The sequence below is a fragment of the Schistocerca serialis genome, chromosome 5 (genome assembly GCF_023864345.2).
Source record: "Schistocerca serialis cubense isolate TAMUIC-IGC-003099 chromosome 5, iqSchSeri2.2, whole genome shotgun sequence".
Classification (NCBI taxonomy): Eukaryota; Metazoa; Arthropoda; class Insecta; order Orthoptera; family Acrididae; genus Schistocerca; species Schistocerca serialis.
The window spans coordinates 492,607,893-492,626,113 of record NC_064642.1 but is presented as its reverse complement, the minus strand read 5'-3'; the positions used below and the strand labels follow the sequence as shown (position 1 = coordinate 492,626,113).

Genomic DNA, 18,221 nt, shown 5'->3' with positions numbered 1-18,221 from the left:
CCTCTCCCTCTCCCTCTCCCTCTCCCTCTCCCTCTCCCTCTCCCTCTCCCTCTCCCTCTCCCTCTCCCTCTCCCTCTCCCTCCCCCTCCCTCCCACCCTCATCACCAACACCGCTCCTTCTCTTCTGTTCCATTCCATTCGCAGATGGCGCGTGGGAAGAATGCTTTTCGGTGGTAAGCCTCCTCATGATCTCTCTGATTGTCTCGTTGTGATCATTTCACGGGAAATATCTGAGAGAAATTTGGAATATTTAGTAAAAACTTTGAGGTTCGCAGACGGCGTTTTATTTGTCGGGAACGGCAAAGGACTCGGAACAGCAACTGAACGGATGGATACTGTCTTGAGAAAAGGTTATAGGTATAAGATAAACATCAACGAAAATAAAACAAGGGTAATAGAATGTAGTCGAATTAAATCAGGAAATAAAGTAAATGAGGAAATTAGATTAGTAAATGAGATACTAAAACTAGATGTTGTTTCGGTATGTGGGCATTCAAAACAACTAGATGGCCAAAGTAAAGAGGTTATAAAATACAAACTGCCTATAGCAAGGGAACCATTTCTGAGAAAGAGGAATTTGTTAAAATTGATTACTAATTTAAGTGCTGACGAGTCTTTCCTAAAGGTGTTTGTCTGGAGTGTAGCTTTGTACAGAAGTGGCTTATAAGGCGCTTATTCGAGCGATTCTTGAGTAGTGTTCATCAGGGTGGGAAAATTTACCAGGTAGGACTGATAGAAGAGAGAGAGAGAGAGAGAGAGAGAGAGAGAGAGAGAGAGAAATTCCAACGAAGAGCGGCGCGTTTCGTCACGGAATCTTTTTGCTGGTGCGAGCGCGTTACCGAGATACTCAACAAACTTCATTGGCAGTCGTTACGACAGAAGCGTTGTGCATCGCGGAGAAGTTTGCTATTGATAAAAAATATTCAAATGTGTGTGAAGTCTTATGGGAGTTAACTGCTAAGGTCATCAGTCCCTAAGCTTACACACTACTTAACCTAAATTATCCTAAGGACAAACACACACACCAATGCCCGAGGGAGGACTCGAACCTCCGCCAGGATCAGCCGCTCAGTCCATGACTGCAGCGCTGCTATTGATATTTCGAGAGAGCATTTTCCAGGGAGAGTCGGACAACATATTACTTCCTTCCACATACGTACAAGGGCTATTCGGAAATTAATGTCCGATTGGTCGCGAAATGGAAACCGCAGTGAAAATCAAATATGTTTTATTTGCAACAGTTAGCTACACCTTCGATCTACTTGTTTCATGGTCTCCGCTCCGACGGAGATGTTTGTCGTGGAATTGTACCAACGTTCCAATACCGTCGTCGTAGGAGGCAATGGCCTGTGCTTTCCACCACCTCTCTACGCTGCTCCGCAGTTCGTTGTGTGTGCCAAATGTTGGCTTTATAGCTAGCGATTCTTGCGAAGAGAGATGAACATCAGGGGAACATCCCGGCTGTATGGTGGGCGATGAAACATTTTCCATCGAAAACGCTGCAGAGTCGTCTTCAGTGCCCTGCAGTGTGCAGGCGAGAATTTTTCATAAAGACTGAAATGCATGACGGATACACTATGTGATCAAAAGTATCCGTACACCCCCAAAAACATACGTTTATCATATTAGGTGCATTGTACTGCCAGGTACTGCATATCAGCGACCTCAGTAGTCATTAGACATCGTGAGAGGGCAGAAAATGGGGCGCTCCGCGGAACTCACGGATTTCGAACGTGGTCAGGTGATTGGGTGTCACTTGCGTCATACGTCTGTACGTCAGATTTACACAATCCTAAACATCCCTGGGTCCACTGTTCCCATGTGATAGTGAAGTGGAAACGTGAAGGAACACGTAGAGCACAAAAACGTACAGGCCGACCTCGTCTGTTGACTGACAGAGACTGCCGACAGTTGAAGAGTGTCGTAATGTGTAATAGGCAGACATATATCCAGACCATCACACAATAATTCCAAACTGCATCAGGACACACTGCAAATACTATGACAGTTAGGCGGGAGTTAAGAAAACTTGGATTTCATGGTCGAGCGGCTGCTCATAACCCACACATCATGCCAGTAAATACCAAACGTCGCCTCGCATGGTATAAGGAGCGTAAATGTTGGACGATTGAACAGTATTAAACGTTGTGTGTAGTGACGAATCACGGTACACAATGTGGCGATCCGGTGGCAGGGTGTGGATAGGACGAATGCCCGATGAACCTCGTCTGCCAGCGTGTGTAGTGCCAACAGTAAAATTCGGAGACGGTGGTGTTATGGTGTGGTCGTTTTTTTTTCATGGTGGGGGGCTTGTACCCCTTGTTGTTTTGCATGGCACTATCACAGCACAGGCCTACGTTGATGTTTTAAGCACCTTCTTGCTTCCCACTGTTGAAGAGCAATTCTGGGATGGCGATTGCATAATTCAACACGATTGATCACCTGTTCATAAAGCACGGCCTGTGGCGGAGTGGTTACACGACAATAACATCCCTTTAATGGACTGGCCTGTACAGAGTCCGGACCTAAAGCCTTTAGAACACCTTTGGAATGTTTTGGAACGCCGACTTCGTGCCAGGCCTCACCGACCGACATCGATACCTCTCCTCAGTGCCCACTCCTTGGAGAATGGGCTGCCATTCCCCAAGAAATCTTCCAGCACCTGATTGAACGTATGCCTGCGAGAGTGGAAGCTGTCATCAACGCTAATGGTGGGCTAACACTATATTGAATAGCATTACCGATGGAGGGCGCCACGAACTTGTAAGTCATTTTCAGACAGGTGTCCGGTTACTTTTGATGGCATATTGTACGTTAATTATATTGGCTACATGAAATTTCTCACATGCACTCATACTTGGCGGGAGACACTATTTTCTAGGCATCTTTACGTGCTCAATGTGCACTCAGAACTGGAGAGTGCGACATGAAGCGATCGATGGGCATACTAGAGACACTATTCCACAAATCACTGAAAAGGTTCATTGGGTTTTCAGTGTGTTCCATTTCACTGTCAGGCAGATCTTACTTTACGAAAAGCCTTCTTAAATCTCACATAACGACCACGATGAAGAAAACAGGAGGAATCGGAGCCACTACAGAGGCTTATCGACAATCATTCTTCCCATGCGCCGTTCGGTAGTGGAACAAGGTAAGGTAGGGTGACAAGACGTCCCGTTTTTAACGTTACTATCCTTTTTTTCGATCTGTGTCCAGTTGTCCCGCAAGATATTCAGCGGGAGGCAAATTATCACGTTTTTTTCGTAATCAGCAGTAACCTTTTTCTTTGCTTCATTTTGAGTTTTTACGTCTTTTTACGTCAATTTAGATTCATAGATACAGTTTTTAATATTTTAATGAGTCTTGCTTTCTCTTGAAAGGGATGGGGAAAGGTATGAATGCTCAGTGCCTGTGACTTAAGCGTAACCTTTGCGTTTCGTATCTATTATTTGTGAGCTTCGCGCTTCGTATCGATTATCTGCTACTGCAGAAATGACGAACGGGTATAACAAGTTTTATTTAAAGAACGTTGTAGGTCTATCAATGTTTAATTGTATTTGTATTTATGAATTAGCTATTTACTGGTAAGTGACATAAATTTGCAGTAGGTGTAACCGACAGGATGTCTTTGGACTGTTACAACAGTAAGAACTAGGCGGCAGTTCCAATACTGGGTCTGTTGTTTGCTGTGGATATATATAGTTCGTGCCCGTGAATATGGGAAAAAAAGAAGTGTTCCTTCTCGAAAACCGTGAAAGAAGAGTTCCCTTTCTCGAAGGATATCATGTACGAAGGTAAAATGTACATTGTGTCGTTTACTTTTTTCCATTGAACATGGAGGATATGCCGATGTAATACATCACACAAAGGAAAATAAGCATCTGTTGGCGGTTTCTGCGAGAATTTCTAGCAGCATAACGTCCTTTGGAGGTACGAAAAAACTACGAACAGAGGAAGACATGCCCATCGCTGTGGAAGAATGGCTGCTTGCGTTTCATACCACAAAACAGTCCTTCTTTCCATTCAATGAACTGCCCGCCTCTTCTCATCAGAGGCCTATTTGAGAAGAAATTCACATGTTCTAGTACAAAATGCGAATTGGTTTTAGTGGCCGTTTTATGGCCGTACGCAATGCATCAAGTTCAATCGGAACTCAAACATGCTAAGCATGTGTCCTGTGATGGTTGATGCGTCGTCACAAAAGTTCAAAGCGTGTGCCGATTCTGGCTAAGTATTTCATTCCTACCAATGGTGTTCAGTGCAAAGTAATCTGTCTTCAGAACATTGATGGAGAAACGATAGAGTTATGAGCTAGCTGTATTTTGGATATATTAAAAAATATATTGTTCACAACATTGTCTCATTTTGTGCAAATAACTATAACACCAACTTCGGTGGGTGCAAGAGGGCAGGAACAATCAATCTTTGGTCCAAACTGAACAGTGTCGTCAAGATGAACATTCAAGGCATCGGTTGTGCAGCCCATGTACACAATGGAGTTCAAACAAGTACAGACGTTCTTGTTATTGACATAAAACAATAGTCAATAAATTTTTTTAGTATTTATCACATTTACACTGTGCGTGTGGAGGAAATTAAATCATTCTGTGATTTCGTTGACATTTTTTCCAGGAATTAAGAGTTATTGATATGTATGAACCTTTGAAATCTTATTTTCGGTCATTGCTGAAACAGTTTTTTCAGAACCCACAGTCACTTCTTAGGCTTCATTTCACACAAAGCCAATTGAAAATGTTTTCAAATTCAATCCATAAGTTGGAAAGAACCACGATTTCAGCTACAGAATCAGATGAGAAGGTATAGCTGCTTAAAGAAAAAAATCAGTAAAAGGAAATTTCGTAAATTTTAAACTTCAGTTATTTCTGCAATTTTGATTAACTTGAAAAAGAAAGATATTTTCACTCAGTCAAAATAAGAAACGATTACCAATTTTGTGACTTATTTAGAAAACTGGGCTTCTCCATTTCGACCTCTGAAGTAATTTTATTGGATAACACTGAAAAATTCTGTTTCTCGGATTGAACTTTTAAACTGTCTGAATTTTCTTAAGGCAGTAGATTCCGATGCAACATTTCAGCTTAATGATGTATTGTTTGATGAGATAGGATGCATGAACAACATTGTATTCAAGAAACTTTAGGAACGGGAAAAAGCTAATTTGGAAACAGAGATGGTGTGATGTATTCCATACCCTCATAAGTAGAGATTCTTCGTGTAAAAATATAGAGATGCTTGTGAGTTTTGCTCTTGTTGTATCAGGCACAAATGCTATTGTGGAAAGGGAATTTTCAATGGCCAATTCTCTTTGGATTCAGGAGAAAAACCGTTTTACCACTGAAACTATTGAAGCAATTGTACTAATTAAGACTCATTATCAAGACCTTACCTGTAAGGAGTTCTACAACCTGCTATTAACCAGTTCAAAGGTTTTGAAAGCTGTTAGGTCTTTTGATAAGTACGAAGTTAGTGACAGTAGCTAAACGGTCTACGGATTTTTTGTCTACATTACTGTTCATTTTTTAAAAATGATTCTATCAATTTCTCATTATTATGAATGATAATGAGTTCTTGGAAAAACAATGAATTATCATATGATGCAGTACCATTACAAGCATGTTTTATAGTGTCTTGTTAGAATATATGCCTTTTTGTGTGTATAAACTTTGGTTTTTTTTTTTAGTAAATCAATGAAGTCATATATGAAGAATATTTTCGTTTTATCAAGTGTACCGTGTTTTATCCCAGTTTTTCGCAGATGTTCGTTTTTTCACGTGGGAAATCTGGTCACCCTAGGTGATGTCACACACCATTAAGTGGCTTGCGAAGTATGACGTAGATGTAGACGATATATGTTTCAGACAAGAAAAGAATAGACGTCTTTCAAACGTTGTGCTGCAGAAGAATGTCAAAGATTAGATGAGCAGATCAAACAACTAATCATGATGTACTGACTCGAATCGGAGAAAATTGAAATTTGGCTAAAAGAAAGGGATTAGCTTATAAGGCACATCCGGACGCATCAGTTCATTGTCAGTTTGGCAGTGGAGCGAAGTGTTCAAAATGGTTCAAATGGCTCTGAGCACTATGGGACTTAACTGTTGTCGTCATCAGTCCCCTAGAACTTAGTACTACGTAAACCTAACTAACCTAAGGACATCACACACATCCATGCCCGAGGCAGGATTCGAACCTGCGACCGTAGCGGTCGCGCAGTTCCAGACTGTAGCGCCTAGAACCGCTCGGCCACTCCGGCCGGCGGAGCGAAGTGTGTACAGTAAAAATTGTAGAGGGAGACCAAGGCTCGAATACAGGAAGCCGAGATGTAGGTTGCAGAGATGAAGAGGCGTAAACAGGAGAGACTAGCGTTGAGAGATAAAACAAACCAATCTTCAGAGTGAATATCACTACAAAAACATCATCATCAAAAACAACAACGCCAATTTGAGGATGTAGTATGTTACAGGACTCTTCCTGGAATATACGCTTTCGAAATTTATACAGTAAGCCTCCCTGTGGTGTCTACCACTGCAGTTTGTTGAGCATCTCCGTGACGCTCTCACGCTCACTAAACGATCAAGTGACGCAACCTTCCACTTTTTGTTGGATCTCGCCTGTCTCTCCTGTTCACCTAATCTCATAAGGGTCCCAAACCGATGAGCAAAACTCTGAATTCAGTCGAATAAGTGTTTTGTAAGCCACTTCTTACGTGGATTACGTGTCCTTAATGAACACAACTACGATGTTTCAGCGTCCTCCGATGTATACAGCACGCACTGCAGCACTCTGAACACCGTCATTTTAGTTATTGCCACCCGGTACAACATATACGAAACCTCTGTTGTCTTCAGGTTTCTTCCTCATGCACAGCACCATTTCACGATTCTTAAACCAAGCGTTACCACGGTTTAAATTGTCCTCTGTGTAAAATTCTACCATGTCCCCTGTTCTTTCATTTCCTTTTCCCAGTCCATGTTCTCTTTGTATTTATCTTTCTCTTGCATTTCACACTATCGAATTCCAGTTCCCCATCACAAATTTTCGTCTTCTTTAATTATATAAATATTTTACCTCATCACACTTTGTTTATTTTCTCCATCACTTCTGTGATGATTATTGACTTCGTGTCTATCTTAGCTATGAAACATCTTACAGCGTAGGGTGGAGGGTACTTTGTGCACCTATGTTTTTCTTCCCCCATTTTCCAGTTCCAATCGCGAATGATACATGGGAAGACCGATGGCCGGTAAGCCTCCGTGTGCGCTTGAATTTCTCTAATTTTATCTTCATGGCTTTCTCGCGAGATATACATGGGAGGGACTGATACATTTGTTAACTGCTCTAGGGAAATGTGCTTCGGAACTCCAACAATAATCCACACCATGATGCAAAATGCTTCTGTTGCAGCATCTATCATTGGTGTTGGTTGATCATATCTGTGACACTTTCGCGCTTACTAAATGAACCTGTAACAAAATGTGCTGCTCTTCCTTGGGTCTGGGTCAATCCATACCAAGTGGTCCCAAGAAAAAAACAATTGGTTGCTTGACCATGTCAGAAAAAAATTATATTTGCTGGGTGAATTCCCCAATGTTTAGTAGTCACAAAAATATTTCTTAAAAAATTTATTGTTTATTATTTTGAAATGGCGGCCATATTTGTTCCTGGCCGCATGCGTTTTTTTCGTATTTGCAAGCATTACGTTTGTTACAATTATTCAGTAGTGGATTTTCCCAAGCCTTTCACATAAAATGCATTTAGTTCAAAACACTCTGGGCTACACATTAACATCATTATCACTTAGGTGAATGTATTCTTTAATATATTTTTAATAGTTCAAAGTTGTCAACCAGAAATAAAAAAAGCTCCATTTTTGAACAGTAGGTATCCAATAAGATTAATTTCTCAGCTTTAATATTTTTTCTGCTATTACACTGTATAGTATAGTTACTTTTTATAGAGTATCAATGGTGAGCAGCTCACACGTAAAAAATATACATATTTTAAAATATGGACTTTTTTAATTTTTCCATTTTGTGGCCTGCAATATCTTTGTTCGGGAACCAGATAAAGATCTGAAAATTTCACAGTTAATAGACATGTATGATATCAAACTTCAGCATTAATTTCAACTTTGACATTCAATTGCGAGTTATGGAGAAAAATTACAAACACAAGTCAAAAATACGTTTTTTAACATCTGCGATATCTAGGCTTATGGAATAAAATTTATCAGTTACAGTATATAATTTAATCATATCTATGATTACTTACTTTTTATTGAAAATAAGCCTACTAATTACAATATATTGTTCTCTTGTTATTTGTTTTTAGTACATCGCTCATTGAACATTTGAGAAATTTGTTCACTCAGTTCAGGTGTTAGATTGTAAGTTCGCCCAGTCACAGTTGTAAATTCCATGGGAGACAGCTTCCTTAGTACATTTGAAATGGCATTTGAACTTGCTCCTTCTCAATTTTTTAAAAGCTGTCCTTGGTTCTGGAGGGTGATAAAATACAACATGTACATCTTGGTTTTGACAGTCAGTATTATAAACTTCGCCAATCCACCACTGTTCATCGTAAACACAAGTCACTATGCATTTATTTTGAAGAACCAGTTGTACAAGTTTTCCACACTGATGATCACTATCAGGCGAAGTTGATGTGATCTTACACTTCAGTAAGTTGTGTGAATGGGGTATAAAACAATGAAGAGATCGAGTGCCTCTGATCTTCTGACAAGTGTTGTACCTTTCCTTCAAGACACTGTCATAGAATTCTTGTATTTCCTCACATTGTACAAAAACATAGGTAATTCCTTTGATATGTTTTTTACAGAATTCAAACATTTCTTGAGGTGTTCTGATATAATTGTCGTCCGTCCGCTGCAGACTTGCTTTTGTGACAGCTCGCTTTGTTGTACCCCCAACACCATAACAAGCATTCTTCCCATGGCGTGAAGCAAAAAAGTGCCATTCTACATCAAACCCAAAATCTTCTTTATGAAAGGAGATGTTAATAATGTTGTTTAATTTTATATTGACTTGCTGCCCCATCCTAAAAGTAAAGCAGTTTTTTTATGGAAGGGTGGTGCTGTTTAATGTAGTTTGTTAATTTTAATTGAATAATGTCACTGCTGTAGTGTTGTGTTCAAGGTAGTCACTTATGACACCAAAACTGTGACTCACTGGTGTATCTTCATCTTTATAATAGACTACAAATGGATGAACTGTGGCCTGTTGGTTTACCCAGTGGTGCCCTTGTACTTCATCTTGAACTACAAAGGAATAATTTTCCGAAAAATCAGCAAGAACAAAGCATTCATCAACTGCCAAGGTTTGCTTTTTGTCTTTCAAAAATTTACTTTGAGCTTTTGCAATAAAATGATGCATTTTCAGATTTTCAAGGTTAGCCACCAACACTTCAAAAAACTCTCCTCGTGATTTTATGACTGTCACCATTTCAGTTCTGTCTTGTGTCACCCATTGTTTGTATTTTATATTGTCAGGCATCAGATCGTCGTCTTCGGATTCTTCAAACATGTCAAGTAAGGCTTGTTTGCCTGGACAATCTTCACATTTTCCTTTGATCATACAGCTGTAACTGTCAATATTGCATATCATAACTTCCAAAAGGTCTTTATAGTCAACTCTAAGATTGGCCCCATCTATCATCAACTTTAAGTACTGGTGATACAAAGAAACACAAACATAATGGGTGCTAGATGCCCCTGCAACAATACACCATCTTGGTCTCAACTCACAAAATTTGATCTTCCAATTTTAATGTCGGGATTTTCTTTTTTAAATTCAGCGAATAGTTCACTTAAATTACACAGTATTAACTTTTTTGTCTTCGAATCTTAGAACCATTTTCTTTCACAGAAACAAGTCTTTTTTGCCAAACATCAAACGGTTGTTATTGTCATCACAACAATACTTAATAACTTTATTGATTGTGTTCTCATCTACCAAATTAGATGCACTTTTCTTTTGTAACTTTATTGATTGTGTTTCATCTACTAAATTAGATGCCCTTTTCTTTTGTAATGCTGGTAAAATTCCCTATTCTTTTACTATTTGCTTTGTTAACATAACAAGGCGTTCTGACACATTAAATTCATCACTAACTTTTGTTCGACTCCGAGAATTGGGCAGTAAACTGATAATGTTAATTTTATCCTCTTTGTTTGAAGTACTGCATTTAGTTTTTAGTTTTTCTATCAAATCATCATATTCGGTTGGTGAAGTTTTAGAACTTCCATCTGTTTTAGTACAAATTGTATTTTATGAAACTTCCAAATTATTTTTGACTGTAGCTGCCACTTTCTCAATTTTTGTATTCAAGGCACTTGGTCTTTTATCTTGACTTAGTTTTCTAATTTTACTAGCAGGCGATATACCCAGGATTTCACAAGCTGCATTTACTTTTTTAATGGTTGCTGATAAGTCAAAAAATTCTGTGTCTTAGGTTTCACTATCCTTTTTCTTGTGGATTACAAATACCTTAGAATAACATGTTGGACACAATGATTTTCCTGGTATGAGATTTAAGAAATGGCTTTTATTGTTAGAATAATGATCAAATGTTATTTCTCGCAGACAATTTGTTATAGGTTTCTTATGTTTCTCAAAAGGGTCCATGCAACACTGACCAAAAAGGTGATGAAATTTTTTTAAGTATTTCATTTCATGGTACTTCCATGTTGATTTGACCTCTGGGTCAACTCGTAAGTAAAACAACACTTTTTCTTCTTCATTGTAATCTTCGATTAAAGTAATGTCTTTAGGATACACTCCATACACACATTTATGACATGCTTCATTAATAGCAACACCAACAGACACACTTCAAGAACTTCTAGCTAAATAAGTGTGAGTAGACAAATGTTGGTGTAAGGGGGAAGACAATAATCAGGCTTGTAGAGGCTTGCAATTGTTAGCTTGCTGAAGCAATTACCACAGCATTGTTTCGACAAATAATCGTTAGCTTGTTTAATGTGGTGTGTTACATTATGCAATTGGTATACTTTATTTGATTAGCCTACCAGATATTGCAGATGTTGAAAAACGTATTTTTGACTCGTGTTTGTAATCTTTTTTCCATAACTTTCAATTGAATCTCAAAGTCGAAATTTATACTGAAGTTTGATATCATAAAGGTCTATTAACTGTGAAATTTTTAGATTTTTATTTGGTCCCCCAACAAAGATATTGCAGACCACAAAATGGAAAAATTACAAAAATCCATTTTTAAAGTAGTGTATTTTTAAGTATAAGCTGCTCACCATTGGTACTCAACAAAAAGTAACTATACAGTGTAATAGCAAAAAAATATTAAAGCTGACAAATTAATCTTTATTTGGAAAACTACTGTTCAAAAATGGAATTTTTTTATTTGTGGCTGATAACTTTTAACTATTAAAAATATATTATAGAATACATTCAGCTAAGTGATAATGATGTTAATTTGTAACCCAGAGAGTGTTGAACTAAATACATTTTATGTGAAAGGCTTAGGACAATCCATTACTGAATAATTGTAAAAAAATGTAGATGGTCAAGCAACCAGTGCTGGACCACTTGGTATAGATTGACCCATCTTCTATATTTCCTCTATCAATTCTATCTGGTACGGATGCCATATTGACAAGCAGTATTCAAGTATTGGTCGAACGAACATTTTATACGTCGCCTGTTTCGCTGACGAACTATATTTCTTGAGGTTTCTTTCAATGAACCTCTCAGTCGACATCTGCCTTCACTGCGATTAGTTTTGTGTGTTCGTTCCACTTTAAATCGCTCCACTAGCCATTTTATGGAAGTAACTGCTTACAGTGATCGTTCTGCAATCGTGTAATAATACAATACTGGGACTTACTTCGTATACGCAATACGTTACATCTGCGTTTCGCTACAAACTTGTAGCGTTGCGACTTCGTGTACAACAGCATTGTCTGCACAAAGCCTCATGAAGCTTCCGATGCTGTCTTGTTACCTACTTTGTCATTTATACTTATCGCGAAAAGTAATGAACCTTTAATACTCCATTAAAGCGTGTACTAAGTCACATCTCTCCTGTGGGAATGACGTGCTGTGCTCTGTTTGCCTGAATCTGTTCAATACAGTCACACAGTTGGTCTACTATTCCGTACACTCGTATTTTGTTCATTAGGTGGCAGTGCCGAACTGTCAAATGCCTTACGGAAGTCTAGAAACACGGCATCTACTTAGATGCCGGTATTTACTGCTTTCAGAGTCTCGAGGACGAACAGAGCGAGCAAGGGTTTTCACATGATCGTTGTTTTCGGAACGCACGTTGATTCTTAGAGAGATTTTCGGCCTCCAGAAATGTCACGATATGCCAGCATAAAACATGTTCCAAAATTCTACAACTTATCGACGTCAGAGATGTAGGCTTATAGTTTGTTCGACGACTTTTCTTGAAAACGGCAGTGATCTGTGCTTTTATCCAGTTATAAGAAACACTTGCCACTTCACACACCTCCCGACACTGTTGTCAGATTCGTGTTGGTATTCCGTCAGGTCCTGTGACCTTTCCTATGACGAGGAATTACCGTTGCTTTTCTATCCCATGCTCACTTATTACGATATCAGCCATTTTGTCGTTCCTGTGACGATTTAAAGGAAGTAATGCAGTGCGATGTTTTCCTGTAACCAGTTATGGCCAAAAACGTCTAGTATTTCGGCCTTTCCTATGTCGTCCTCCGTTTCAGCGTCATTACCGTCACAGAGCGTCTGGACAGATGGCTTCGATTAAATCAGTAAAGATTTAAGTAATTGTTACATTCGCTATGTCATTCACATAGGTTTACTCACAATCTTAATTTGTTATCCAAACATTAATATCCGGAATGACCACATAAAACAAAGCGGGAACCATTCTGAGATTCGTTGGGAGAATCATACAGGGATTTGGCACAATACCATTAAATAATTTCTGTCTGCGCGTGAGGAATAATGGTGTTTTATTTATTTATTTTTTTTTATATACCATTAATGCAGCTACAGACTTCTAGTGTGGATGCACCAGATCAGTAGAAGTCGGTAATGTTATGAGAGGAATTCCAGATTAGCCAAGACTTAAACACGATTGTCCATTGGCTCCTCTGGTGTCTAAAATTTATCGGGAAAAATTATTAAAGACACGGAGAAGTATATGTAGCCAGATGGGAGTGTGAATGGCAGAAGACAATTTATATACGCTCTCCTATTTGTGGCTGACAATGTGAAAATTGTCAAAAATAGTGAGGAAGCTGTTTCAAGAATATTTAAAGTAAAATTTAAAAACAAACACAAAGAAAATTGAATATACCATAGTGGGTGGTGACCAACAGCATGATTTAGATGCTGGGAATTTTAGTATTAAATGATGATCCTCTTTTTAAATATCTATGTATATTCTATGAGTTTAAAGGAGTGTAAAAGCGATTAGAAATAGGATAGATATTAAAAATAAGATTGTTCAAGAGAAACAAGTTATGCAACAATTAAACTCAATCCTTTGTAGCAATAAGATCACAAACAGAACAAAAAAGAGTATATACAGTGCATGAAAAATAAAATTGCCCCAGAAAAATATTTATAAGACTGATGCAGAACTGACCTTTGTTAATGAACAGGAGAACAGTCTGTCACAGAAAATGCTGGAAATCGTGGTTTCAATAGGCCAGTCAGTTTCTATCAAATATCTGCACATTTGCATCTCTGCCATGCTCTGACCTCAGTGTCATTATGTTTGAGTGAGTGATGAAACTCCGGCAAAGACTACACTGCAGAATTTAGTGGCAAAATGTCACAAAATGAGCTCTAAAGTGAATAAAAACAGTGATATTCGTTAAAAAGGGTCAGTCCCACATAAGTCTCATTGTAATTTTTCCCGTACCAGTTTTATTTTACATATTGTGTACAGAACAATGTGTGTGTGTGTGTGTGTGTGTGTGTGTGTGTGTGTGTGTGTGTGTGTGTGTGTGTGTGTGTGAGAGAGAGAGAGAGAGAGAGAGAGAGAGAGAGAGAGAGAGAGAGAGAGAGAGAGAGAGAGAGAGAGAGAGAATATTGATGGAAATGGGTTACTGAAGTGCTAGAGTCTAACATTTAGACCACATCAAAATATGAAGAAATCAGGAAAACGATGGAAGTGGAAGGGATCATAATGGAAAGAATTGAGAGGAAAAGTTTACTAAGTTTTGGCCATTTATAACAAATAGACGATAATAGTTAGCCAAAGATGATGTGGAGGTGGACGCCAGAGGGGAAAAAGGAAATTTGATTGACTCTAATGTAGGAGAGTCCACCAGTTCTGCAGTTTGACTGTGGTAAGGGATTGTGTTGAGGGTGATGGGAGAGTGGCCAGGGAGCCAGGAAAGGGTTGTTGACTGCTCCAAGGGTGCAGCAGCTACACGGAGTAGGATGTGGGAGGGAGAGACAGCAGGTGCACGTGACACAGGTACTGGCACCAATGAATTTGTTCAGTGCAGATGACTCTGTGGAGGAGTGGATGAGGAAGGGGTGATGGAACAGTGGAAGAGGAGACTGGAGGAGAGAATCTGGGAGCAGGATAAGGTGAAACTGGGGTTTTGTAATAGGGTGGAGATGAGTGTGAAGCTCTTGGCTACTGGAGGCCAGGATTACTGGAGTGAGAGGCGCGGTGCAAGGACAACTCCCATCTCCTTAGCACAGAAAAGCTGGTGTTGGGGGAAGGACACAGATGACATGGATTGTGAAGGAGCCATGATTTTTAGTAAAGTTGTATTTGTATTTTGAGAAATATCAGTTTTTGCATTAACAGTGAAAAATTTCCAAAAGTGTGATGTCTTACACGTATAGTAGGCAAAACTTAAAATTTTTTGTGAATAATCATTATTTAAAGCCAGGCACAGATCTCAAAAGCGTTTTGTTTCTATACACATATAGGTGTATACACAATACAAATATCATTCTAGTAACAAGCATTCAAATTCTGACCCTGTGTGCATGTAACTTTGGGGGATCATGTTGTATACTGGAGTAGTAGATCAGATTGTGTATTAAAATGAGTGTAGTTAGCTGTCCAGTGTCATTAGACATGGTACTGTGACAACTCGTGGTCACTGGTTGATTTTAGACATCTCTTGTTCTGTTTAACCTGTTGTTCCCATACTCACATACCATTGTTGCAGCCGTATGTTTAGTACAGTTACAGTAAATCATACATCACATGCCTTGGCATTTGACTACATCTGGCAGTGCATCATAAATATGTTTGCATCATAAGTGCAGAACTGAGGAATGCTTGGAAGAGAAATGGTGAGAGTACTGCATAAATTTAAGACAGGCAAGTGAAATCCTAAACAGAAAAGATAAGGACAGCAGTGGATCAGCATTGTTTCTTGGACTTATTAGTTCTTGAGAACAACAGTGAATCAACAGTAGTTCCTTGTCTTTGTGAGTTATGATAATTTGTCCCTTTATTTTAAAAGAGAAGTAATGGAAACTAGTGTGTTTATATTTTGTGACCTTATTGACCATAACAGACTCGACATTCCTGGTATACTTCAAGATGACACATACTTTGGTACTAAATATGGAGTTGGAGTAGGGATTTTTCCAAATCTGATATTCAGAAATTGATGAATTTAAAGATAAAGTGGAATCCAAGTGACGGACCAGGGAGGGCAGTGCATGCATTAACTTGATAGTTCAGTATGATGAAAATAGCGGTAGAGTCATTATGAATAAAATCTGCAGAAGATACAGTGTGGCAATTATTAAACTATATGAAATAAAATTGTCATAACTTCTGAACAATTTGCGTTAGGACATTCAAACTGCACAGTCTGCTGCAGGGTATGGTGGGAATTAGTACATGCTGTATAGTTTGGTTTAGCGATGAAGCCCACTTTCATTTGGACAGGTTCATCAGTAAGCAAAACTGGCACATTTGGGGCACTGAGAATTGGCATTTTGTGACCAAGAACTCTCTTCAACGGGTAACTGTGTGGTGTGCAATGTCCAGTCACGGAATAATCGATGCGATATTCCTTGATGGCACAGTGACTACCAAGCGGTCTGTGAAGGTTTTGGAAGATGATTTCATCCCCATTGTCCAAAGTTACCCTGATTTTGACAAGATGTGTTCATGTAAGATGTAGCTCGACCTAGTCAAAACAGGAGAATGTTTGATATCCTGGAGGAGCACTTTGGGGACCGCATTCTGGCTCTGAGATTCACAGAGGCCACTGGCATGGGCCTCAATTGGTTGCCATATAATCCAAGTCTAAACAAGTGTGACTCCTTTTTATGGAGCTATATTAAAGACAAAGTGTACAGCAATAACCTCAAAACCATTGCTGAGCTGAAAACAGCCATTCAGGAGGTTATTGACAGCACTGATGTTGTAACACTTCAGCAGGTCATGCAGAATTTCGCTATTCACTTGCACCACATCACTGCCAATGATAGCAGGCGTATTGAACATGTTATAACCTAGATCTGCACATCTGTAGTGACGTTTACATGTTGAATAAAGAGTGTGCATGCTGTAGTTGGCAACTAATTCACGTTTTCCCCCCCCCCCCCCCCCCCCCACATATAGTTCAGTCATTGTTACACTATAGGTGATGAAGTGTGGGAACAGTACTTTGCTTGTATTGGTACATTGTTGTGGTAGTGGCAGTTTCATATTTTGGTTCATATCAGAGTTTTCATATCACAAATATGCAATTTACATCTTTGCCTCTCAGGCTGCATTATCTGTGTACCATGTAGGACTTTACTGCTCAGTGATGGCTCTTGAACTTTTATAAACAGTAATAAGGTTTATATTCAGTTATACAGCTGATGCTTTTGATTAACCTACACTTTCACAAATTGTTATTATTACTGACATATTACAATTGTTAACTTTTCCAATTTATTTTACAATATTGTGAGAGATGTGCAAAGAGTAATCTTTTGGATTGGTATTTTTATTTCTTGTACATTGATGAGAATAATTAGAAATTTATGCTTTAGGCAAGCCTATTGTTGAAACTGATTCTCAGCTGATTCCTAGTATTTCTTTTCCTAATATTGGTGGTTCTCATTGGAACTTTCACCTTAGAGCAGCGAAATCAAGATGGTGGTGGTGGTGGTGGTGGTGGTGGTGGTGGTGCATATGAACAATAATTTGTTACTTTGTGTATTGACTATAAAGTAACTTTTTATATTGACCATAAAGTAATTTTACTTCCTTTGTATTCAGTTTGATTCATATGTTGTTGCTGAGCTATTGATTTAACAGGTTGTTGAAAGATTTAAGGAACCAGTCCACACCTCATACAGGTTAAAAGGTGGACTGTTTAGATGATACCACAGAGAGCATTGTGCAATGTCATGTAGCAGTTAACTATGTTACTTTTACTTGGTTAAAGTGAACTTGGCTGTTATTAAAGGAATGTACTTCCTTCTGTTGCAGATACCAGTACTGTAAATCAAATTCTACACCATGCTAGAACCAAGAAAACAAGCAGTTCCTCATGAAATAGCACTGGCATCAGAGAAATTTGACCAGTTCTGTGCAGCCTCCAGTTTAAAAACAATACTGGGACACTTCCGTGAGCTTTGTGACCTCCTTTCCATAAAACCCACTGTGTACTCCTCTTTCTACCCAAAGCTGAAGGTAAGCAGAGTGATAACTGTGTTACAGTATACATATTTTCTTTATTCCACCAAATTGACTGAATTGCATGAAACTACTCATTAAAATTGAGAACGTTTTCTCTCTTGTGATAAAATATGTGAAAAATTCATTCTTGAGTGCTGCTAGAGTGTTTAAAATCCCCACTAGATTAGAATAAAGGAAGACATTGAAGGAATGAAGAGGGGGGCTGCTACATTTGTAACTAGTTTGGTTTGATCAGCATGCGATAATTATGGAGATGATTCAAGAACTTAAATGGGAAGATAATGATATTTTCATGAAACACTACTGAGAAAATTTAAAGAACAGGCATTTGCAGCTGATTCCAGAACACTTCTACTGCCTCCAACATACATTTTTTGTAATGACTGCACAGACAGGATAAGCCTTGCACAGAGACATACAGAGAGTCATTTGTCACTTGCTCCATTTGTGAGTGGAACAGGAAAGGAAATGACTGTTAGTGGTGCATGGTACCCTCTGCCATACACTGCACAGTGGCTTGCAGAATATGTATGTAG

General features: G+C 38.8%; 1 protein-coding gene across 1 annotated transcript in view; it reads left to right on the top strand.

Moving 5' to 3' along the window:
* LOC126481676 (F-actin-monooxygenase Mical) overlaps positions 1 to 18,221 on the top strand; it is a 561,514-nt gene that overhangs the window by 294,956 nt on the left and 248,337 nt on the right. Inside the window, exon 4 of the mRNA XM_050105609.1 lies at positions 17,476 to 17,679. Coding sequence (XP_049961566.1) covers positions 17,506 to 17,679 — 174 coding nt within the window. The 5' untranslated portion in view covers positions 17,476 to 17,505. The remainder of the gene's footprint in view (positions 1 to 17,475; positions 17,680 to 18,221) is intronic.